The 25383-nt window shown below is 47.5% G+C and overlaps 1 protein-coding gene across 1 annotated transcript; it reads left to right on the top strand.

Moving 5' to 3' along the window:
- Positions 1-10905: 10905 nt before the first annotated feature.
- Positions 10906-12032, top strand: NEUROG1 (neurogenin 1). Its single transcript, XM_068205401.1, has 2 exons — positions 10906-11278; positions 11458-12032. Coding segments are annotated over exons 1-2 (534 nt in total). The 5' UTR covers positions 10906-11276; the 3' UTR covers positions 11990-12032.
- Positions 12033-25383: the final 13351 nt, after the last annotated feature.

The following is a 25383-nucleotide window of genomic DNA, read 5'->3' as shown; positions in this document are numbered from 1 at the left end:
CCATGTGGAATGTGTTTGGAGAACTGTTTACCTGGGGTGATTGCTTGATTGGATTCTGGTGAGGATTGTTTGAGCTGATGGCCAATCCAATCCACCTGTGGCTGGGCTCTCACGAGAGGGTCATGAGTTGTGACCCTAGATATGCTAGTTAGAAAAAGTAGGTTTGTAGTTTTAGTATCTTCCTTTATAGTATATTAATGTATTATAGCATAGTTATAATAAATCATTCAGCCTTCTGAACTGGAGTCAGACATCAGCGTTTCTTCCCACCAGATTCACCTGTGTTTACAATTGTATTGCAATGCCATCTTGTCCTTAGGTAGGTCCCTTTGACCTCCCAGCAGCAAAACCCACCCATGCACAAGATCACCTTCAGTGCCCGAAGAGGAGATCTTGCTCCCTTTTGTGGGTACCAGCACAGCTACATCCAACCAGCAGAACAAGGCCAAGATCCCTGGAGGAAATGCCTGTAGGGGTGTGACGCACGTGAGAGTTTATTCTCTGAACACACAGGTTGCATTTCTGGTCCTTTCGCCAGCCTCTGAAGTGATCAAATCCCTTTGATTTTTCTCTCCTCTTTTGGTTGTTTGTGCTGGCAGCTCTTTGGGCAGTGGCTGCTCTGACGACACACATGGAGAGCATCCAGCCCAACAGGAGCTGCTCCCTGCGAGCAGCACACAGGACCCGGGGGGGAGCGGTGACATGACATGAAGTGACAGGAGAGGAGGCAGGCAGCCAAGGCCTGGAAAATCACCACGCCTGGGGTTTTGGTTTTCCTCCTGCTCAGTAAAGGATGTTAGTGAATTCCTCTTGAATGGGTTTCAGAACCTCCTCCAAGGAAAAAAAAAAGAATCCTGTTCGTGTTCACTTAAGGCTGATAATCACAGGAATAATTATGATTTATCCCCATCATAAATCTTGGAGGAAGAAAGGGGTTTTGAGGTTTGCGAGATTTGCTGGATGACAAGAGGAAAACACAGCTCTAATTGCCCTTCTTTGTTGTGTTTAATTAAGGATTCTGAAGCAACTGATCTCAGGGTTTTTTTCATGGCTAGAAACCTGCAAGGAAAAGAAAATCTTTCTGCAGAGGCACCAATCAAAGCTTTGTTGGGTTACTAGGCACTAAGTGTGCTACATCTGAACACTCAGGACACCCAGAAAAAGAAGCTTATTAAAGGAAAAGAAATGCTACAACAGGCTTCTTTCCACCACCACCCCCCACTTCCAGTAGGCCTTGGCAATTTTGAGCTCACTTCTAATCCTGGAAGAAATGTCTTTTGTCTTTACCCCATCAGCATTTTTACCTCATTATTGACTATTCAACTGTCTTGCATAAAAACACTTCTCCATTTCTATTACCTTCATAATTCCACCGTGTACATATTTCCTTGTGGTTTGCTCCAACTTCCTTTTTTTATCTCTCCAGACTTATCACTTCAGTGACCACATCAGGAAAATCAAGCCAGCCCAGAGCTCTTCAGCTCCTTCTCTGGGCCAGCAATTCCCAGTCAAGCACCAATTCTCCCCAGCAAGAACCAGTTTGCCAAGTGCTACTGCTCCCATTCAAAGTGTAAGTGACTGGCAGGGTTTTCCCTCTCCATTTTTGTGCAACAGCTGAAACAGTTCTGCCAGGAAAATCCAGTTCCTCATTTTAGCAACCAGTGTGGCTCTGAGCGATGCCACCAGCCCACGAGTTACGTTATGCTCAGCCAAGGCTGCAGGAAGTTAAGTAATAAAAAAAAGGCAAGGAATCCTTGGGATTGCTTTCAGTCTGAAGGGACAGTGCTTTTGCAGAAAGCAGTGGTGCTTGAGAAGCGTGGCTGAAAACAGGATCAGCACACACTGTATGCCCAAAGGGAACACAGAAACACAGAATATTCTGAGTTGGAAGGGACCCACAAGAATCATCAAGTTCAACACTCATGTGAATGGTCCTGTGAGGAAAGAGAGGTTTGGGTTGCCTAGAAGGTAAAATCCCAACACTTCAACTGCACAGAACATCCTAGACAATGCTGCCTTGAAATGCTGCTTTACAAAGGGAAAATGTCAGCTTTAAAGGAAAAAAAAAAAAAAAAAAAAAGACACCAGGTTTGTCATGATGTTTGGGAAATGTTCCTTTAGGGTCAGGAGAAAAGGATGAAGGGAAACACTGAATTTGGTTAAAGATTGTTCTGTAAAATAATAAAAAAATAATTAAAATAGAAACGAAATGAAGAATAGCCATAAAGCAAAGAATGCACGGGAAACAATAACTTTTCTGTGTTGTAGGAGATATTTCCCCACTTACTTGAAGCAGGTGCCCGGGTTTTCCAGCAGAGCCTCTGCACAGGGTTATCCACCCCGGCCACTGCCAGGAGAGCAGAACCAGCTCCGAGCTGCAGCTTAGTGAAGGTTGACACCTTGTGGCAATTCCCATCACTTACAAGTCGGAAAAGCTGGGGTATTTTTTCCATTTTTTTTTTCCTTTTTTCTGGTGAAGATGGTGGCTGGAGTCCATAGCCGCAGAGCTGAATTCCCAGCACCTGGCATGTCATCTGTGGGGTAGGGGTCTGGGGTCATCAACAGTTTAATGAAGATAAATAACACCAAACACTGAGAACGATATAAAAATAAATCCAAGCCATATCCTATTTGTTTCTGGGGGAAAAAATAAAGAAAAGGGAAAAAACATTCCATGGGTAGCACCAGCTGTATATAGACAAGGCTCACAAGACAAGAAATAAAAAGTGATCTAGTGAAAGATATTTCTCGCCGATTTTTCAGTCTAATTGGACCCTCTCCTGTTTGCACAGTGGGGTAAGAGAAGCAGAGCCCTGACTAACTCCAACAGCTGCTATGGAGAAGTGAAGCTGCACCAGCTCCAGAGAAAATATCTCTATATTCTGTTTATTCCCACTGGAATAAACAGAAACAGCTCAAGACCTGCCATGCATTAAACCTGAGGTGAAGGAAAAAATGCCTTGGGTTTTATGCCTTGGGTTTAAAAAGTACATTCACTTCTTCATTTATAATTAGCTATTTTAATACAATTTACTACATGCTTAAATTGGAAGAGAAAGCCGCATCCCCTCACCAGAGGCCCAGCAGAAACATGTCAGCCAAACTTGTCTCCCCTCATTAGCAAAGCACTTGTTTCAAAGGAGCTTCTTATTGTGGAAGTGCATCCAGCCCCAAGGGGAAAAAAAAACTTCACCTAGAACAACATTTGCTTTCCCTTAATCATGCTGCTCCATTGTCTAATTTCCTGAATACTGAATTCCTGAATACTAGAACTAGTACTTTGTATTTATTCGGCATTTTACCCCTTCAAGCCATTCCAAAATATGTATTAGCAGGCCTAGAACCTAGAGCTGCACTAGCAGACAAATGTTCAGGGACTATAAGGGCTAATATATACCTTGAAAACTATTCTTTCCATTTAACTGTGAGCCAGACTTAGCTGCATCCCCTGATCCTCCACAGTCCCACTCCAGGCACAAAGCACAGCACCTCAAGTGTCTTCCTAGAGAATTTTTCCTTCCCACTCTCTGCCCAGTTCAGCTGCACCATTTTTTACTGGTGCCAGCAAAACCGGCAGTTTGGACCCATATACTGCCTGAGAGTTTTCAAGGGCTGTTACACTTGCAGTTTAACACTATTACTTTTCTCTTCTTTTCTCTTTATACCTGGAGGCATTATCATAACGAGCTACTGAGAGAGATGGCTCCTGGCTGTGAGCATGATGGAGAGCAAGATGGACTCCCTCACCTTCACAGCTGCTTTCATCAGCTAGGGGTTGAATTCAGACTGGAATTTCAGCTGTTCATACCTGTGGGTTTGTCCCTGGAAAATGGGATCTTTAAGGGGTATATTTCCCATATAATAGTAACGTAAATGGTAAGTTAAATGGATAACCAGAGGCCATTTTAGTCAGTGCAAAGGGTTCCTTTAAATTCCAGAAAGCAGGGCAAATCTACACCTTATGTAGCATATGCTGAGACGCAAAACCTTGCCCTGCATGGCCGAATTTGCAGCACTGAGCCTTGGGGTGTCACCCTCGTCCCTCTCATGGCCAGGGTGGCAGGACCTGCACCCCAAAGGGTCATCCCTGGGGTCAGGGTGCAGGACCCTGAGCCCAGGACTGTTAGCTGGAGCTGTCTCCTCCCTTTCCCACCTGCCCACTTTGCCCAGGCTCTGGGGCTCCTGAAAGCACTGACAGGTCCCTGCCTAGCCCTCACATCTCGTTTGGGGTGAATTCACCTGCTTCTTTTTTTTTTTTTTCTAATTGAGGAATTGTCAGTTTCTTCCTCAGTGATATAATCTTTTACTATAGATTGCCTCTATTTATGTGTGCAATACATCCAGTATCCTTTGAGGTGAAAGACATCTGGATGGTTTCATACTGATGTCCCTTTAGAGAAAAACCTTTCCTACCTGCCCCAACAGCCTGGAAATGGGCACACTTCAAAATGGCTCCGCACTTAAAACCACGTGAAGCATCTGAATTTTCTTTTATGTACATTGTGCTCTAATTGCTGGGGCAGAGCAGTGACTGAGGTGTGACAGGGAATTTTCATCAAGGCTCCCTGAGAATGCAAGTCACCCAGCCTTCCTCTCCTACTCTGTGTGCAGAAGTACATATGTATGTAAAATCAGCATCATCACAGGAGCTGCACGTGTGTGTGTGTGACTGTTTCTGCACACATCTGAGGGTGCAGGGGACGTGGGTACGTGGCTGGGTGCACATGTGGGACACGTGTCTGTGTGGCACATCCATGGGGGGGCTGCTCCCCAGCCTTGCCCTCCCGCCCCAAATCCTGGGGAAGGAAGCAGGCAATTCCCTTCGGGTGCAACCCTTGTCCGTACAATGCCAGAGAAGGGATTATACCAGGGATTAACATTTTAAACTCCCCTTCCAGACCTACTCAATCAAAGATCCTCAGGCCAGTAATCGTATTTCTGTCCTGGGATTACTGCGTTCCTGAGTCCAAACCTCAATTTCAGGAGAAGTTGGGGAGAGCTCCCTGCCCAGTGCCTGTGTACCCCAAACTCCCTGGGTCGGGGCAGAAGCTTCTGCATTTGGGTTTTCCTCTTTTTTTTTTTTTTTTAGCCATTCTCTCTAATTCGCCTGCCAAGGTCAGGAGAAGACTCTTTTCTTGTCGCCTGCCTCCTCCTAATTCCCAGTAATTTATCCCGTATTAAAACTCCCTTAAGGAAGAATGGCCCGGGACCCAACACCTGCTATGCAAATGGCAGCAAATCCCCGGCCCCCGCGGGGCACCGGGGACCCGCAGGCTGACGGCGCTCCTGGCCATCCTCCCCCGCCTGCAAGGCTGCATCCTCAGAGCCAAACGGGACCCGCAGAGCTGGGGGACGCCCCCAGAGCCCCCCAAGAGTTCAGGCTCAATTTCACCCCCACGTTATGGTGCTTAAATCTTTCAGGTTGTCTTTGCCCATCCTAAGCAGAATTATTGATATGGAAGATAGAAAAGAAAACCTGAGCATGTAGTTAAACTTCCTGGTTTGGATGCGGTTGGGGGACTTCTCCTACAGGGCAGTCAGTGAATTTTGTCCCTTTCTTTTAGGATAAGTATTCTCGTTTCAATTAGCAAAATACAAATCAACAAAAGAGGGACAATTGTGGGAGGGAGAAGGTGGAAGGGGAAAAACAAGAGAAGAAAAATCTCTTGCACAGTTATAGGTGTGGGAGGAAAGGGCTCGTTTCTCGGCAGTGGCATCCTAATCTCATTTCTCCCAGTTAATGTGGCAGCCAGGAGGCTGGGGAAGGGCCAGGCAGGGAGTGTGCCCCAGCAACATGACCACACCAGGAGGGTTTGGCCCTTTTTATTGGCGAACTTGGATTAGAGTTGTTGAAACTTTGGGCAGTCCTTTGCATTCCCAGGCACCTGCACCCCACACCAGGTCCAGCCCTTCGCCCCGGGGGTTCCCATGCTGGGGAGCCCCACAGGGACCCCACAAGCCCCACCATCTCCACTCTTTCTTCCTGTGGTCCTTTACCATGATCACACATTTCCCAGCCCTGAGCACTTGAGTGACATTTGGGCTATTATTCAAGGAGATAGATTGTTTGGCCTGAAGATGCATTGTTTGGGCTCCTCATAAAAGAAACAAGTTAAGTGCCGCAGCTACCACACACAAAAATGACTCCTTCTGGCCATAAAACCAGTGGGACAAGGAAGTGGCTGTAGGAGTCAAGCATAATTGATGCTCAGAAAGATGTTATAAATAATCTGCGCCGAGTCCTCTCTCATGTGCCTCAAAACCACAGAAAGTGGCACTTTTTTTTTTCTCTTTATCTCCCCTTGAATTCAGAAGCATAATACACCGTGAGCACCAATAATTGATGTATGTTATAATTCTTCATTACCCTATCAGTAGTCTGGGAAAATTGGAAGAAAAGAAAATGCCAGAAAGTTATGGTAAAACTTAAGATGCGACAGAAGTAGCTTTCTTTGCTCATGCTGTGAGTGTTTGAATAAGAAGAATGTCCCTGCACTGTAACAAGCTAAAAGAATGAGGAAGACAAAGGATTTCACGAAAAAGGTTTAGATAGAAGACAAGGCAAGTGAAACTGAAAGGAAGGGAAAAAAACCATTTACAATGGAACAATGCATGTACTAATCGCTTTGATATATTATACAAACCCAAAGACCCAAAACATTGTGTAATTATTTATAAATGACTTCTCCACTCCTGTGTATAATACCACAGAAAGAATAAAACTGCAGGCTACTCTCTAAACTATTTCTAAATAGACCTAGCTCAAAAGGAAGCAGAAGTGTTTGAAAAAAAATAATTAATGGTTGATTTTATGGTTGTCTCATTAAAACATTTTAATTACAACAAACAAAATACATTTGTGCTTGCAGGGAACAATCGTTTACCAACTCAACCCCCCCTTTCAAAGAGAAGCAAAATGTTACATCACACGTTTAAAACCTGAAAATAAAGCATTCCCACTATTTCTGCAGATCCCCCAGGAGGGGTTGAGCCCTGACTGCAACTCCCAGGCACTTGGGCAGGATTTCAGGGAGGATTTGGCTTGCTGGGCCAGGAGCCCACTGGTGCATGGGGACACTCCCTGTGGTGCCCCTGTGCTCCCCATCCCAGGCAGCCCCTGGCACACAGCCCGAGGCCTCACACTGGCCACAGGCAGGTAGGAGATGAGGCCAAATCCTTTACAAAGCCCTTGAGCTGCTCCCAAGGTGTTTCCCTGGTGGGAGAACTGGCTCCTGCTCTAAAAGGGGTTAATGCTACCTCCCTGCAGGCTGAGATCCCTTTCAAATATTGGGCTTCCAGGGCTGTCCATTAGGGAGCAGCCACAGCATCAGCCTCTGAACCCCCTGTGGGCCTCGGGCCGGGCACTGTAAGGTGACTCCAGCCGGGTGAAGGGTCCAGGAGCACAGCACTGTCTGTCCATCCCTACCCTCACAGCCCTCCCCACACATCTGTCCCACACCAGGCTGCACAGATGCCACTGTGCCCTGCACCATGTCCAGACAAGCACAAGGAGACAAGCTGTCCCACTGAACCATCTCCTGGTTTTCTACCTGCTTTCAAAATCCCTGCTGCATCCCCTGAGCATCTCCAGGGGTGAGGGGGCAAGATCCTTCCTTTACTCCTGCAAGGCACCGTGTCCAGCTTTCTGCTCCGGTGATGGCTTTGCCATCAGCCATGTCAGCTCTCCAAATTTGGTTCAAGCACTCTCCACAGGCAGCTCTGCCTTCTCTTTCTGGCCATGCTTTCAAACAATGAGGGAGCAAAAAAGCAGTATTCTCCTGGTTCATTTGTTATTTTGCCACTCATCCCAAGAACTCGCCATTAGTTCAAGACCTCTTATAATAATGGTAACAAAAGAGAGTATGTTGAGTTGCTGTAATGATGTGAATTTTAAGATCTGAAAAAAATTATGTACCTCTGACTTCTCTGAAGCATTCCAGTTGTAGGAGCAGTCTTACTGTCAGCTGCTCATTTCCATGCTTGAAGAGTGATGCTAACACTGCTCTAATGACCAAAATTCTGGTATGGTTAGAAATGTGAAGTTGAATAAGATGGACTTTTATTTACTTTTACCGGGTACAACAACACTCACCAGGGAATGGCATCTTCTCATGGACTGGCTTTTTCCTTGAAGGAAACAGTGCATCCTGAGAGCTGCAGGGAGCCTTGTGGCACATTTTCTCCAAAAGCCCTTCCTCCACCTTTATTCATCAATTCCTACTTTTGCTGGAGTCCAGCCATGAGTGAGACCCCATGCATGATGTCTCAACATGAGGGCAGAGGAACGAGCTTCATGCTCGAGGACTTATAAGTGTTAAATGTGCTGCATGGAAATGTACCCATGACAATTTGGATTTTGGATGAGCAGTTTGTCATCACTTGTAAGGAAGGATGGGCTGATCCAGCTGCACTTTTGCACTTTTCTTAGTAAAAAATACCATTTGAATCTTTTTTCCTCTCACTTTTTTAAAGTGCTGTCTCTCAAAGCAAATGATGAAGTATTTCTGAAAATTTCCTTAGAATTTAAAATATGAAAGTAATAGCATCCATGAGTGCAGCTGAGCCCAGCTACAATTACATTAAGGTGGAAAAATTAATATCAAAGGCTAAAACTCAGAATAAGGCCATCACATCAGTAAGATGCTAGCAACACACTGTGTGTTTCTTGAAATCACTGGTCCTGTTTAATTCTGGAATTTTTTTCTTTTCCTATCCCAAAAAACTTCACATAACTTCAGCAGCTGACTTCCATAGGAGCAGGCCCATAAGGTGTAGGAGCTATTATCTGTGTTGGCTGAATAATTTATCTACAAAATTAGTAGACTGCCCGTGATAGAACTGGTTGAATTATTCATCGGGAATAAATTATCCAAGATATTTAGCACTTCTTTCTGTTTGCGAAGGCTTCCTGAAACAATTCTGGTTCTGTGAATGCATTCGTTATTCATAAGTACGCAGTGAATAGATTATGCAAACAAATTTCAGCCTATGGGTTGTTTGTGAAACATTCACTTCAGCCCTGGCTATTCATGGCTGTGACTGATCACAGAGACACATGGTGCTCTCTCCCCTCCTTGATTGGAGCACAAACTTTTAAAACAAGAGAATAACAAATGACAAACTGCAAATGATGGATAAGGACTAATGAATAATGCGCTTTCACTGCAAACTTTCAGACAAGTGATCGGTTGTGCCAAAGTCTATGGAACTCTAGGGAATCATAAACATTTTAATGAATAAACTATTGACTGCTCAAAGACAACTAAACAAAAGACAATAAAAGTGTTGCAGACAACACTGGAGTTTATATCACTTTATATAAAATGCACAGTAACAAAAGTTGAACACTTTTTGCCATATGCTTCCATAACCTGTAAATTTTGGGTCCCTTCTGGCTTTCTGCTTAGTGCTGGAAACTCCACCGTCGGTCTCTGCCTGCTGACAGAGCCCTCTAATTGTGCCGTCACTTAAGGACATGAGTAACTCAGTGAAGTGGAACTGCTTAGCGCAGAAAGTCACTTATGTATGCAGAGGCCCTAAAAACATCAGCCTGATTGCAGGTCCGGTGATTGAGAGAGCCCAGTCCCTCTCGGGAACAGCCTGGCCCCCCTCTGTCGCCTGCCGTACCTGGGTATATTGCACAGCCCTGGTCTGCAAGCGGATAAAGACGTAAAAAGCAGAAAGCGAGCTGATCCTGTAAGCTCGGCCACTGCCAAACTACTTCTAGTTTGAGACTCGTTAATATTCATCACCCAGGGCTTTTTGGATTGCTCACTTCTGTGCGTGATCTTCTTGGCACAAAGAAGGTTGTTTGTGGCAGTTTGCTGGTGTCGTGGGTCATCGCAAAGAGAGGAGGGTGGAAAACAGAAATAATTCTCATAGAATTCCTCACTTCAAGTAAAGAATGGTTGCTAAGAACTTAAAATGCAGAGATATACAATAATTTATGCTGTCAATTTTCCCTGTTTATCAAAGTCAAAGAAGAAAATCAAAGGAGGGGGAAACAATCTACATTTTGTGTAAGGGAAAATCAGGTAAATACATGTGAATTTAGGCATAAGCACTTGAAAATGGCTATTGATGGGCGGTGAAACTGAAAACCTTCCAGGGACACAAGTACCTGAGTGCTGACAATGGGGCTTCTTCCAAGCAGGGAGAGCAGGATGCAAAGAGCCAGATGTCAGAATCAGGAAACTTTTTAGCCACTTGCAAAACTGTGGCTTCCCAAAATGTGAGATAGCGATACCCTAGCACTGAATGGGGACTAGCAGAAGCAGCAAGAACTTTACAATCAAAACAGCACAATTCTTTGTTTTTATCCAAACAAAGAATTGTATCTGTGCATTGCACATACAGTGTGTATATATGGATATACAGTGTATATATATTGTGATTACAACCACCAAAGCTTATAAAATAAATGTCCTTTGGAACTTTTAACTTTCTGAACACCTGCAAAATCCTTTTCAAAGCGAAGCACGTGAAAGCCAAAGCGCGTGTTGATATTCACCTGAGAAACGCAGGAGGGAAATACCTGCTTTGAGTTTTGTAATTTTAGAGCATTTTCACTTTGACGGGTGGATGTAGAAAAACCGCAAGGTGCAAAGAAAACCTGACAAAATCTTCCGCCCGCATCTGGCTGGGGAATAATCCACGGCTCATCCTCTGGAAATCCAGATTAACCTTTTTCTTTCCCCAAACCCCCTGCTCGCAGCGGTTTAAACTCACGCTGTAGCCCCTCCGGCCGGAGCGGGACGGTGACCCCTCCACCCCCGCGCTGAGCCGCGACCCCCCTGCCCCGCTTTGTCCTGCCGCCTCCCTCCCCGCACACGGGGGGGACAAAGCGGGGGGGACCCCCCCCTCTCCCCCGTCCCCCGGGGGCGCGGCAGATGCGCGGCCGCCCGCGGTAATTGCGGGCACGCTCCGGAGGGCGCGGCGCACGGGGCCGACCTGCCGCCTCGGCGCGGCCCCGCGGGGCGGCCACGGGGCCATTGTCCGCCCGCCGCTATAAGAACGGGCGGCCGCGCCGTCGTGTGCCAAAGCCGCCGCTCACACGAGCGGATCGCAGCCCGCAGCACTTCAAAGCCACGCGCGGTCGCGTGTCCCCCCGCCCCGCCTTTCCCCGGGCTTTGGCTTTTTTTCCGCTTTTTTTTTTTTTTTTTTTTTTTTTCCCAGCGCTGTGTCCCCTGCTTTTCCCTAGAGCGGCCGGCTCGGCTCTTTCCTCTCTGTGTTTTTATACCGTTATTGCTTAACCGCATCCCCGGGAGTGCCTTTCCATGTGAGTACAGGAGCGCCGGCACCTGCCAAGCACCCGCACCGCCATCCTCTTCCTTATATTTATTTTTTTCCCTTCCCCCCCACCCCTTTCCCGGCAGCTTCGCACCTTCCCCATCGCTCCCCGCTCCATCCTCCCCTGCCCCGCCTGGCAGTGACGGGGCTCCGGCTTCTCTCCCGCAGGATGCCCGCCGAGGCGCCCAGCAGCGGCGACGGCGCGGAGCCCGGCGCTCCGCGGGAGCGGCGGAGACGGCGCGGCCGTGCGCGGGCGCGGACCGAGGCGCTGCTGCACACGCTGAAGCGCAGCCGGCGGGTCAAGGCCAACGACCGGGAGCGGAACCGCATGCACCACCTCAACGCCGCCCTGGACGAGCTCCGCAGCGTCCTGCCCACCTTCCCCGACGACACCAAGCTCACCAAGATCGAGACCCTGCGCTTCGCCTACAACTACATCTGGGCCCTCTCCGAGACCCTCCGCCTGGCCGAGCAGTGCCTCCCGCCGCCCCCCGCCTTCCGCGGGGCCGCCGCGCCCCCCAGCCCCGGCAGCGACGCGGGGTCCTGGCTGTCCAGCGCCTCCCCGTCCGCCCCTTCGCTCTGCGCCTCCGCCTCCGGCCCCAGCAGCCCCGCCACCTCCGAGGACTGCGCTTATGCGCCCGCTGACAGCCTAAGGGGCTTCCGCGGGCTGCCCGCCGGCCCGGGCGCGCCCCTCCGCTAGCGCGCACCGCCCCGCGCCCCCCGCGCACCGCCCGGCGCTCGGCCCAGGGCCGGCGGCGGAGGGGGGGGTGAGGGGGGGGCCTCGTCCCGTTGCACTTTTCATCACTCTCCTTCCCCCCAGCCCCTTCCCCCCGACCCCCACCTCGCCTCCCGCTCTACTCCGAAAAACTGGGAAGAAGAAAAGCGACAGATTTGCTGCCGCAGACGAGGTGAAAAGTCAATTTTACAATTTGTAGCTCTCCAGCGAAGAAAAACGAGCATGAAAATTTGGTTTGAACGCCCTGACAATGCCATGAAAAGGCTTAAGGGGCCGATGCGGCCCGGGGCGCAGCGCGGGGCTCAGCGCGTCTCCCCGGCCCTGCCCCGGGGCGGCTCAGCCCCTCCCGGGGGTCCCAGCACCGGCCCCGATGGGACCCCGCACCCGGCGGACAGCGGAGAGGCTCATGCATTATAGATGCTGACCCCCAGCGCGGCCGGCCTGCTTTAGAGTGGGAGCAGACACGGGGTATTCAGCGACTGGACCAGAGAACGGTTTAATTTATTCAAGATGTTCATTCATATGAAAATTGTATTTTTGTACATAAAGAGCTTTATTCTATTATTATACCTCTTATCAAAGTGGGGGTTTTGTTTTGGTTTGGGTTTTTTTAAGAAATCGTACTTTGCCCTGTAAATAAAATTTTTAACGTTTGTACTGAATTTTGGCAGCGCCTCGGAGTTTTGTTTCTTGAACTCGAGGGGCTCATTCCTCAGAAGGAGGCGAGGGCGGAAGGGAAGGGATCACCCCAAGGCAGCAGCCAGCACTTCTGACGCCCCACTGGCCACAGGCACACGCGGCTACCTGCAAACATCTGCTGGCCCCCAAGTGTCCCGGAGAGGGGATTAGAGCCCCGTTGAGGAGATGCAGGCAGAGAACAGGGGCAGAGTGGTGACGCCAGCAGTGCCGGTGTTTCAGGCTGTCCTTGCCGCTGTTCACAGCTGGAGCTGCAAGGTGTCAGGAGCTTTGGGGCAAGGAGAAGGTGCTGAACTCCTGAGCAGGGTACAGAGCTTGTAACTTTCCCCGAACCTGTGACACAGGCAGAACGTGACTGGCATGAGCTGCCTCTTTTCCTCAAGGCCTAAGGTGCGACGGAGGCTCTCCCAGTTCACTCACAGGCAGGGAAAGGAAAAAGAGTGGCCAAAGGTGCCATCTCATGGTCTCAGCACCAGCTGTGGCACAGCTCTGGCACTCAGAGATTGAGGGCGTCAAGAGCACCCTCATCACCAGGAAATCTGCTTCACCATCGCAAAATCCCAAACTTTTCTTTCTCCTGCAATTGTGTGCAATGGGGGAGCCCTCTGACCCCGAAATCTTACCTTCTATTCTTCCTGACTCCATCCTGTCTCTCTTTAGCGTTGCTCAATGTTCCCATATTGCACTGGGCACACAGACCCTTAAAAGCAAGTTTTATCCTCTTTGCCTTGTTTTATGGGGCAAATGAGGCAGCTAAGACATGTCTCTGCAGCCGTCTGCAAACATGGGTGAATTGGAACTGTACTGCAGTTAGCAGAGAGTTTGTGGGGAAAGATGGAGAGACAGTGTTGTACAAACCCAAATAAATCAGATCTCTGATGGGACTGGCACGGATTATGGAATGAATTGACTTTCATTTTTCTGTGCCTCAGTTTCCCATCTGTAAAATTGGGATACCACCATCCCCTCATCAGTGAATTTAAGCATTTAATTATGCAGAGCTTTCAAAGCACTCAGATGCTCAGGGCTGCAGTAAAAGCCCAGGAAGGAATTCTTTAGGACATGATCATACATGGTGTGGGGAAAAAGGAGAGGGCAAACACTGAAAGCATCAGACAGAACACTGGGAAGCTGTTCATCACACAGGCAAAAACTCTGCCTGAAAGTTAACCCTCCTGTGGGAAGAAGGTGGAGGTATTATCAAAAACATAATTTGGGATCATACAATTGTCACAAAAATTAGAGAGAGAAGAGCTGAATTAAGTTTGCACAGAGCTTCAGTGTCAGTATTTCCTCCTTTGTGAGTGCCTGAGCCTGCAATGTAGATAAATATTTCTTTGACACACTTTTCATATGCATGTCCATACAGACACACATCCACCTCTGCTTCTCAGTAACTATAAATGCTGGAAAGTGTTATTTTTTTTGAAGTCCTAATAGTAGCATAATACTTATATTAATTAAAGACACCGTCAACCAGTGTTGGGCAGTTCCTTAATGATGTCATGTTAAATAAAAGAGATTTTTGAAATTTAATTCTGGCAGTAACAGGTCTTAATCTGTGACGCAGTGAAGCTTTGCTTGCACCTGCCCTTGAAAGCCAGGAGGTTTTGTATGCAGGAGCCTCCAGGGGCTGAAATTTAGTACAGTCCATGGAGGCGGAAGGTCATCTAAAGTCACTGGGTCCCAAGACACTGGACTTCAATCTCAAAGAAGAAAAAAAAAGCTCCACAAAACTTCAAAATATCCTCTATTCTTTTGTGTTTTCTTAGCTGCCAGCAGAGATCTGTGAACATTATGCAGTATATAAAGACCATACATCTAGCAGGACTCAGTGTATGATGTTAGTGTTCCTAATGGGCAACGAAAGCTGCAAATTGCGTGAGGACACAATTAGATTCATACATTAACATGAGTCAGAGAACAGTTTTTCCCCGGAGCGGTGATAGGTTCAGACATAGTTGAACAAATCTGCCGCTGGGACAGATGGAATGCCCATATTCAGAGGCTGCAGGACCAACCTGCACCCTTGTTACAACGAGGGGGTTTGTATTTATTTTTATCAAAAGAATAGTTTGGTGAATTGGAACAGGCTTCCCCGGCTGGAAACAGGAGGCTATTTTTAATTGCACTAAAATTATCTCCTTGTATTAGTACTGGGGGGGGGGGGGGGGGGGGGAAATACATGAATTAAATAGGGCTGATGAAAGCATTAACTAGGGCTGATGAAAGCATTAATGGGTTTTTTGGAAATACCAGATTGTTCTGTTGTAAAAAACATCTGTAAATAGGCAACAGTCTCAGTCCCACTGAAATCAATGGCAAGATCCTTATTGACTTCAGAAATAACTGAAATAGAATCTTGATTTTTAATCCTGGTACCACATTGCATGTGTGTATGTGCATTTTTTCATATGTCTGCTGATAGGTGTTGGTAACACTTTAGCCCTGTTGGATCCATTCAGCCACCTCCAGGGCATGCAAGCATTAGGGACCCTCTGCCAAGAGGTTCTGCAAGTCCTTAGATCTCTCTTAATTCCCCTTTAGTTAGGAGAGAAAGTCTGAGATGGCTCCATTGATAGGGAATCCCTGCTGGCTGGGAGACATCCAGCACAGACTTTCTTGAAACACAGCTGGGATTATCCCACTTTCTCTCTGCTGGGATTTACTGTGGGGAAACATTCCCCTACCAACTACAAGATGCTTGTGTGCTCTGATGAGAAGGGCCCTCAGCAGCTGGAACTACTCTGTTTCATCCTTTTCCAACGGATTTGAAGCTCTGGAAATTATCTGTGAATTACCTGTGCTCAACAAGTGAGCAAGTAACTGCAAATGCAATATTCTCTACAGGTTTTGGGTAACAAGTATTTTCTGTAGTTTCAATGCCATGTGGTGCCCTACTTACTGTCATACTTACCGTGTTAAGGCTCAAGTGATGCTTAATGTTTCGTTATGAACAAGAGCATCCTCAGAAGGATTTTCATTATTGGGCCTCAATCTGTCATAGATTTTGATTTTACTCTGTACATGATCTGAAAAACACAGTCTGCACTACCACATCTGAGCTCATGAAACTTAATATTATAATTACAGATCTCTGGAGCTCAAATGCTCAATTAGAGATTATCAGAGCAGAAGCAGGTGAGAACTAATTTTCAGGAGCTTTTTTTTTTGGTGGTGGCACATGCAATTAAAAGAAGTCATCTGGAGGAGCAGAACTGCTAAGGACCAAGCAGATTTACTGTCAGCACTGTATGTGAGCAGAACAGAGATGCAAAAATACTGCATAAATACTTTCAGCTGATACTTTGCCTCTTACTTGTATGGTCTTCAAATAACATTGCTAGAAGCTATTTAAATCTAGATTAACAAATTAAATGACTCATTAGAACCAGGTTTATGCCCAGTAGCCCTGTAGCAGTGCCCATGAACAACTAATCCCTGTTCTCTCTTCCTCCTCAGCCAAAAAGCCTAATGGTTTCTATGAAGACCTGCTGAAGACCCCACAGATGTCACAGGGCCATGGTGAAGTAACAGATCCCTTGAAAAGCCCTGTGGGACCCAGCCTTGTTATTAATCCCCAGGGCAGTGAGGAGCGAGAGGCTGAGCTGAGGGGGTGAAGGAGAGCCTGGGAACCCCTGGGAGCAGGGGTTTCCCCCCATCCTGAGGTTCCTGTTCTCTCAAGGGACATGGCAAAGGGCTCACGAGAGGCACTGCTGGTGAGACCAAGGCTCCACACGCCGAGCAATGCTCCTCCATTGTCATCACTATTATTTTTCACTTGTCACTCTTCCAGTTTAAGATCCACTAGACAAGAGTGAAAAGACTCTTCCCAATGGATAATGCTCTTCTCTGCCAGCGTGGAAATGCTGATGGCACAGCACTCGTTGTTATTCAGGTCTCCCACTTTTGCCTCTATTTGACTGGGCAAAGCGTCTGTTAGAACCTCCCATCTTACTGCCAGAAAATCTTATGAAACTCTTCTCATTTGAAAAGGAAAATGATATATCTCATTAGAGAGGTTGGGACTGAGATGCCACCCTTCTCCATGCCACGTGTATGATTCCACAAGCACAAGAAACTCTTCTCACTCAGCTCCTACCCCATTGTTTTACTCATTGACTGCCAGTAGGACTTTGGCAAAGGTCAGTGGGATTTTTGCAAAGGTCAGTAGGATGGAGCACACAGCATAGCTCTGAAGAGAGTAAAAACTTGTGGAAGCAAGACTTTTAATTTTATTCTTTGAGTAATCAGGAGTTCACAGGTCAGTCCACAGTAATCAATGGTCCACAGACACAGACTTGTATGCACTCTGCCAAATGGAAATGTCAAAATCAAGTCCAGAAATTTGGCATCCTAACACAGAAATTGGAAAGCAAATGCTTTGAGTGTCTCACTACGATCCCTGCTTGAGCTCATTCATTTAGTTGCACTGTTCAGCCCCCTGATCCCTTGCTTTCAATCCAAGAGACTCATTGTGCTAAAGAGAAGGACCTGCCTGTGTCAGTGCATGGCCTCCCTTCCACTCTTCCTTCATGCTTGTGAGATGTACTTAATTACAAATTGAAGCATCCGCGGGGACTGATGCCTCTATTTCCCAAACAAGGATTTGGCAGAGTCCTCAGGACTTCACTGTCTCTTTCTTGGATTATTACATTCTACACATTCCAGGATAATCTTTTTCTTTAACGTGAAGATTTCACAAAATTGCCTTCTAGGAAAGCATTTAAAGCTGTCTAATGGCAATCCAAGGTGATTACTGGCCTTAATGGTTTGTTGCACAAATAATGGATTAAGTTCCATCTGTAGGAGTTAATTTGACTTATTTTTACAAACAAACCACTTGTTTACTCCTCTCTGCGTGGCAGATGTCAGCAATCTTTATAAAATCAGCAATACCTCCAGCAGGACAGTCTAGGGCAGCACCTGGCATCTATACCCCAGCACAAACCAGGCAGAACATCTTGCTTTTCCAGCTTGCAGCTTCCATTGAGATGACAAGCCTGAAGAAAGACAACATTTGCAAACATGAAAATACAAAATCCCAAACCTAAGATAGTGTTAGTACACTTTTGGAGGTGGCAGGAGAAGAGACACACAGCCAAGGGACACTGTGGAATTAGAAGTATGTCCCTGTCTCTGTTGTAGGGACCAAGAGATCTGGGCGCCCTCAATGAACAGTTTAGATAAATGAGGCCAAACAGAGAAGGCAAATGTTACAAATTAAATGGAGGAAGACAAAATTCCCATTTCATGTTGGATTCCCCATGCTGACCTTCAGGATAATGCACAGATAAGAGAGTCTCAAATACAGGGTCAGAAATAATGAAAATCACTATTTGCGTGTAAAAGTTGATCAAACTACCCTAAACAGTCCTTTCCCACCTGGATTTCTCCTTTAAAAATATTCACTTTGGAGGAAGCAATGTCCTTCTAGGCAAGACTGCTGTCTGTGTGGAAGAATGGGACATGGCCTTCAGATGTAAATTTAACATGGACCAGAAGAAGCATCTCTTCCCCTGTAGCTTTCCAGCTTGGTCTCTGGGACTCACAGAAAATAGGCAATATTTATCTCTACATTATTTTTCTCAGGCCCTAGAAAAGCTAGAGACCTTGCCAGCAAGGAGCAGCAACTACAAGCAGCTGAGCCAATCCCTCCCTTCCAAGCCTAAGACCTTGATTTACTTTCTTACTTTTTCACTTGACAATCCCTAGATATAAATGCAGTTTCTCTGCTTCATTGGTAGCAGTATTCAAACTGAAGGGATTTAACTCCAGAGATAAAATAATACGGTATCTTTTTTCCTTCCAATTTGAGTACCATCTCTTCTGCAACAAGTCTTTTGTAATCTGAAAGGAAAACCCTTCCTGTCACAACACCAGTAATGGATATTGCTCTCTCAATTACCCCTTGCTTCACCAGGAGAGCAACTGATGCGCATCGTGTTTATCCAGCTCACTGAAGTGCTTTCATTATCTAAGAAAAGAGGTTAATTAGTATTTAATCAATCTTTTCACAGGGTACAGTTTCCTCCTCTCCCATTTGCAATCCAAAAAGATGTCAGCTTCCAAAGCCATAATGCCCTCTTGATAAATCAAGTGGCAGCTAATGAGGTCCGTGGTCCCAGGGAAGGCAGGTCTGGGCTACCTGTCACCAGCACGGCTGTCACCTGCACTGCTCTCCCGGGAAGCACTTGTTGGGATGCCGGGAGATGCAGGGAGCCACCTGGGATACTGGGAAGGGAATCATCAGCTGAGGGAAGGTTATGGTGACTGTCCACACCCCGAAATGGAGTGGGAGTGTGTATGTCCAGTGCATGCCTCACTCTAATCCAGCTTGGAGGATTCACAGATAAATCTCACAGCAACTCTGTGCTCAAGAAGAAAACAGATGAGAATTCTTCCTTCCTTCCTTCCTTCCTTCCTTCCTTCCTTCCTTCCTTCCTTCCTTCCTTCCTTCCTTCCTTCCTTCCTTCCTTCCTTCCTTCCTTCCTTCCTTCCTTCCTCGCTCTAGCTCTAGCTCTAGCTCTAGCTCTAGCTCTAGCTCTAGCTCTAGCTCTAGCTCTAGCTCTCTCCTCTTCTTTCCTTCTTTCTTAAAGATAACCCAGGAGCCATCCCTGCATCTGTATGGGCTTGAACTTCAGAGGTAAGAGCCACTAATTATGCTTGTTGCCAAAAAGTTATGGATGATAAAAGCATTGTCCCATTTCAAATAAATATATGCAAAATGATGGAGCTTTCTTCATTGGAGAGTAGGCAAGTATTTGTTATTCCCTGAAAAATGCCCAAACCAAACCTCTCTCTCTTACCATTTCCACTGTGTTAGTTCTGGGGCTGTGGCTCTGCACAGCTGTGCTGAAGCTAAACTGGGCTGAGACTGGGCTGTTAAAGAAACAAAACTTAATTTTGGCCAGCCTTAGTGGCTTTGGCTCTTGAGTGATCTGGTCCAAAAGAGCTGTTCCAACTGCTCAACCTTTGCATCTTTAAAAAGACCCAGTAGCACTTGCCGTGATATTTTTCCTGAGATATCTAAGCAGAGAAAGTGGTGCACACATCCACATGCTCAAGCCCCTTTGGCTACTGGGCTATTCTCCCCAATAGCCACTGCTGCTGACAATGAGGGACTGAGCCACATACCCTGTGGTAGCCATGCTCTGGATTTCTTTCCCTGACTTTGGGAAATTCATTGTCTTTAGCATCGTCTGTGGGTTCAAAGTCCGCTTTCACTCCGCGGGGCGCCCTTTCTGGGTTCATAAAGCTACGTTCAGAAATCTTTGGGCAGACCCAAAGCTGACAAAAGTGTCATTAAATAATGCTGCCAATGAATGAAGCTACCAAAGAAGACATAGTCCAGTTTGCATCTCAGTTACAAGAAGAAAGTGCAATGACAGAGTGAGTAATTGGCTAATTGTCTATACGAGCTCTATTTTAACAGTGCAGTCGTGCGATCGCACCATCTGGGGGGAGCTCGGGGAGGGAGCCCCAGCGCACACAAAGCCAGCGCGGCTCCCGACACGCAGGCCAGGCAACTGCCTCCTTCCCAGGCCAGAGGTGGGAGCTGCAGCCCCCCGGGTCCCCCCAAATATAGGCTGAGATGCTGAACCTCTGCTGATGGCGAAAGTTGGGGTGGTTGCCAAGCAATATCTGCGGGTTTTGAAGTGCACGCTGAAGCCCACCTAAGTTGCACGGTGCAGTAACCGAGTGTTAGTGCACCGCGATATCTGCCTGATTGCAGGGCTGCTAATGAGCACAATTAGGCGGGTGGTTGGTGTCGTGAGCCGGCATCCCCGGCCCAGACGTGCGAGGGTGCTGCCGGCGGCAGTCAGGGAGCTCAGCGCACTGGTGTGATTCTGGGACGTTCAGAAATGATGGCATTTCCCCCTCCTTGTCTTGAAAAAGCTGAATTACTGCCTTTCAGTTCCCATCTATTTTCCTCCAAAGTTACCATGAAGAAAAAAGTATAAATCACACTTCTAAGTGGGGCTGGCACTCGGCTCACAAGAAGAAGGGGAAAAAAAAAAAAAGAGGTAATGCCATAATGTAAAATAGTTAAAAGCTTATTAGAGCCGTTCAGGGCAGTATGATTTCCACTTTGTTTCAGAACACCCCAAGCCCATCCTTTCATGCTATTGTGAAGGCAGCAATTCAAATCTCCCTTTGTCAGTATGAATGGCCCCTCTTAAAGCTCTTTTATGCCAACATATTCCCTACAGGCATATGCCCTTTAGCTCTATTACTGATTTACCCAAGTATTCAGCCCATACCTTCTGCTTTTCTTTTTCACTTACTGAAGTTCCACATGACACGAGCTGCAGGCTCTGCTTTGGTGCCTGCCCCACACCCGGCCCCAGCCAGGATGCTGCGTGCTCTGCCGCTATCTATCTCACCAGGAAAAGCCACCAAAAAAACTAACAGAGAAGACTTTTCAAATGATTGATTTTTCTACTCCCCCCCCCCTCGCTTTCTACCTCTCCCCCTTCTTTTCATCTCTACATTTGTTAGCGCAAACAAATGGGAGAGGGTATATACCACCACCACCCCCCAGCCACAGGGGAAAAAGAGCCTTGCAGGCTTTGAGGGAGGAAAAATTCGAGTGTAAAAAACGCAAGTAGGCCTATTACCTCTACTTACCCTAATTAGACTTGCTTTGAAGGGCTATTCAGAGATTTTGAAAGGCTGTCCTCTCCCTGCATCTCATTGTGCAATGTTTGCAGAGACATTTGCATCTGTTTGTGCTTCTGAAAATAGCAATGGATGCTTTCAAGAAAGCAAAGCCACCTCCAAGCCCCTCGCACCAAGCCAAGGGCCGCAGCAGTCGAGGTATGTGTGGCTGGCGTTAGGAGGGGGGATACCCCTGTTTCAAGGGTTTCAGGGTTCTCCACCGGTCCCCATTTAAACAATTCCCTTTAACAATGCAATTTTAGGCATAAAATCTGCTAACTAGATTAAATCCAGATGACACAGGACGTAGAAATGGAATAAAAAAATCAACGCTAAAGTAAATGGTAGGCATCCTAACAGGATAGAAAGTGTGAAATCCATGCAGAGCTAGAGAGAATAGCTGGCAGCACAGCCCAGGCTTTCATACGCATATGGCCTTGACCATTTGACTCTGGTCCCATTGAGGTGATCAGCTGGAGACGTGAAGGGGCATCTTCTGGCAACACACACGTCCCACTCGCTCCTTGAAGAAAGCCCACGAAATAAAGCTGCAGGAAGGTGAATGATAGTAAACATTTTGTAATTTGGAGGGATTGTGGGATGATCTTGATCAGGTTCTCAAGGCATTGCCAGAATGCACTTACATTAGAATAGCCGCTGCAGGATCGCTGCTGGCAAAGCCACAATATCCGCCAAAGAAAGGGGGTGTGAATGGGACAAAAGGGTTAATTTGAATACGTGCTGAAAAGACTGGAGGTGGACAAGGAGCTCTGCAAGGACTTCATCAGGAGCCATGGGCAGAAGGAGACGGTTTTGCAAATACAGAGGGCGAGCGGGGAGGATGTTTGTAAAGCACACTTGGAAAGGGGGGAGAAAAGGAGAAGAGAAAAGCCCCACAAAGCTCAAACTGCTTCTTTCTTACACTGCCGTTGGCTACGCTCAGAGGAGCACTTTAGATGGATTAATCACAGGGAAAAACAATGGGATAAAAGTCTTCTTCTCCTCCGTCTGTGCCCAGCCGCACTGATCTTTCCCCACCGGCGCATGGTGAGCGCTGGCTTCTGGCCTGAGATGGATCCAGCCGGGTCACGGCGGGTGACCACATCTCCTGGTCTGTATGTTTGGGAGCTGGAAGTCCCACTGCCCTTTTATGAGGGACATACGATGAAATTTATGCTATCAGCAGGTTGAAGATTTTATCAGATTACTCCTTCAAAAATGCTTAGTGGGAATTAAGCATGCAAATCCACTTGGCCAGCTCTGGGGACAATACATTCATTCCCTCATGACGGCAAAATTCTCCTTCTAGTTCGGGCACCCATGACACGGGCTTTTCTGCTCATCTTTTTAAACTTTAAACACACACTGGCATCTGGAAAATGCTCTCATGCATGGACCAGGCTCGGATGCGCTGGGTGGGCCGGGAGGGGGCATGTCCCACCTCTCTAAGGTGATGAAAAGGTGCCGCACTCTCACCTTCTCCCCATCCCTGTCCCTGTCGGTGCCACAGAGGCAGTACGTGGAGCACATCCTGCTTCTCTCAGAGATGCTGCAAAGCGCAGAACCCGAGCAGGGGCTGAAGCCGGTGGGGATGGATGGCACAGGTGGAGGAAGCCCAGATTTCAAAGGAGGAGATGGGAACACGATGCCGTCACTGCTGGTTCTGATTTATGACAGGTCTGGCACTCTCTGCGCAGTAGCCAGGGGCTGTATGAGGATGTCGCTGTCTCAGTGAGGCAGAAAGCAGCAGCTGGGCATGGGTTTGGGGCAGGCTGGTGACCCTCAACACCCTAAACCGGCACAAAGGTCCTGGAGGGACGTGGCTGTTTGCACAAGCATCCCTCCCTGCAGGGAGCCACTGCTTGGGGCAGGGTGGCCTCTCTTGGACACTAAGAACGGTTCAAAGTGAAGTGCTGGCTGTGCATAACAGCTTACAGACCCCTGAGCGATCCTGCCTGCCCCCACTGCCATCCCCTGCCCCTGGGATAGTGCCAGACCCAGTGACAGTGCCAGCCTGGCCGTCTGATCCACCTATAGGTGACCACACTCTCTAAGACATCAGGTCAGGGCTTGGCATCCCGCACAGCACGGGAGCTTGGTCTGCTCCAGCCCCTTTTTGACATTTGAAACTCCAACTGAAACTTCAGCGTGTTTTGCTGAGACACAAGCAGGGCTGAGCTCTGCTGCTTTCCTTTGGGACATCTGGATATGGCACACAATTTCCACACTGTATCTCTGCCCCAAAGCACTCCTCAAATGCAAACCCAGCCTATTTTCTTTTTATATTTAGAAATACAGAACCCACAGGGAAACCCATGTTCCGTTCCCCCACTTCAGCTTGCTCAGCCACTCCTGAATGCAGCCGAGACCCCACGACAGAAGGAGCCAGCTTGGCTCCAGATCCCCCCGGCAGTGAGTTTCTGGGGTGGCTTTGCCCAGAGCACGTGTGCCTGCGCTTTTCTCCCCGGCTGCCCCTCGCTGCCAGTTTGGGGAGGGTTTTTTTCCACTGGGTTTTTGTTTCCTTTGAGAACACCCTGTGTTTGTGTTGCTCTTTCTCCGCGGCACAATGCACCTCTCCATTTCCTCGGCCGGGGGCTCGCGCGAGCGTCAGATCTCGGCAGAGCGAAGTCGCAGGGGTCGCGGGTCACCCGAGGGCATCGGGGACAGACAAAGTCTCTTCAGCCGCTAATGTAAGCCGGGGTAACGGCACGCTGAAAGCGCATCCACTTGAGACTATCTACAAGGCACTCAGCCCTCTCTAAGGGCTTATAATGTTGACTCTCCTGTCATTGGATCCAACCTTACTATAAGCCCTGGAGGTATGAGGGGCTTAGAGACATTCATTCAGAAAAATAAATCCCCCTGCTACCATTCTCTTCATGAAGATAAATATACCACAAACAGAACAAGGAAAGAGGCTGAACTCCTGATCTCTGCTCCAGCCGCTTAAAAAATTGCCATTAAAAAACCAACACTTTATTAGACTCCTTTATTATTTCCCATTAAAAAACACAACACAGTTTATGAGATTCCAAAGCAGTTTATTAGTATGTTTTACTAGCAAAACTTGCCTTCAGTTCAATGCCATTTCTAGTCCACTCAAAAGAGAAAATTTTGCAAAGAAAATGGGGTTTGTTTGTATTTGAACTCACTGTTTCTTGAGGCATTGCAACACGAGCCACTCCAGCCTGGCGAGAGATTGTATTCCACACTGGAGGGGGTATTGCTCAGCTCCAAACTGTTGTGCTTTGCGTTGGTATTAAACCGAGGAAGACTCCTTGGCCATCAGGACTGCAGCTTGTCTGGGGCTCTGCACACACTGGGGAATGCAGAGCACCAGTTCCAAACCCAGCAAAACGTTTTGGGCACTGTGACATGTGCCAGCCCTTCTCACAGCCTCTTTAGCCTCCATATTTCTGTCCAAAGCTCTGTCCAACCTGCATGGGAGGGATATACTCAGCTCCTGTTCAGTCACAAGGGAAAACAGCTGCCATGGGGATGTGCTTCATATAGCAACTGGAGGTCAGCCTCCATCCCCACCCCTTCTCTTGCATCAAAACTTGCTGAAATACCCCACCCCTGGTTGTACTGGTAGAGCTTTTGGGTCTTGTGAATCTTTCCATATTTACTGATTTTTCCTGAGGAAGGTGCCTTAGTGTCCCCTGTGAGTTCAAAGAGCAGCAAATTGTCTCTAAGTTCCTGTCTTTGAGTGCATCCAACCTGGCATGTTCCCAGTAGATACAGATAGTAAATACAGCTGCTCTGAATCTCAGTCAGCCTGGGAAGGGGACATGTAGAAGGTCTCCAGCAGATGCAAAGCACTGACAGGTCTCTGCTCAACAGATCTGGGCTGGCGTCAGCATTTCTTCTTCCACTCCTCCATAGCTGGCTCCCTTAAAAAATACACAAATCATTGATTTTTAGCAGAATTTTAACTTCCACTGCAAACACTTAGCTCTGGATGTAGATGTGAGTTTTGGACCATCTGGTTTTGTCTCCAA

This window comes from Anomalospiza imberbis, chromosome 15 (assembly GCF_031753505.1).
Source record: "Anomalospiza imberbis isolate Cuckoo-Finch-1a 21T00152 chromosome 15, ASM3175350v1, whole genome shotgun sequence".
Taxonomy (NCBI): Eukaryota; Metazoa; Chordata; class Aves; order Passeriformes; family Viduidae; genus Anomalospiza; species Anomalospiza imberbis.
Note: the sequence above shows the minus strand (reverse complement) of the source record. Positions and strands in the feature narration are given on the sequence as shown.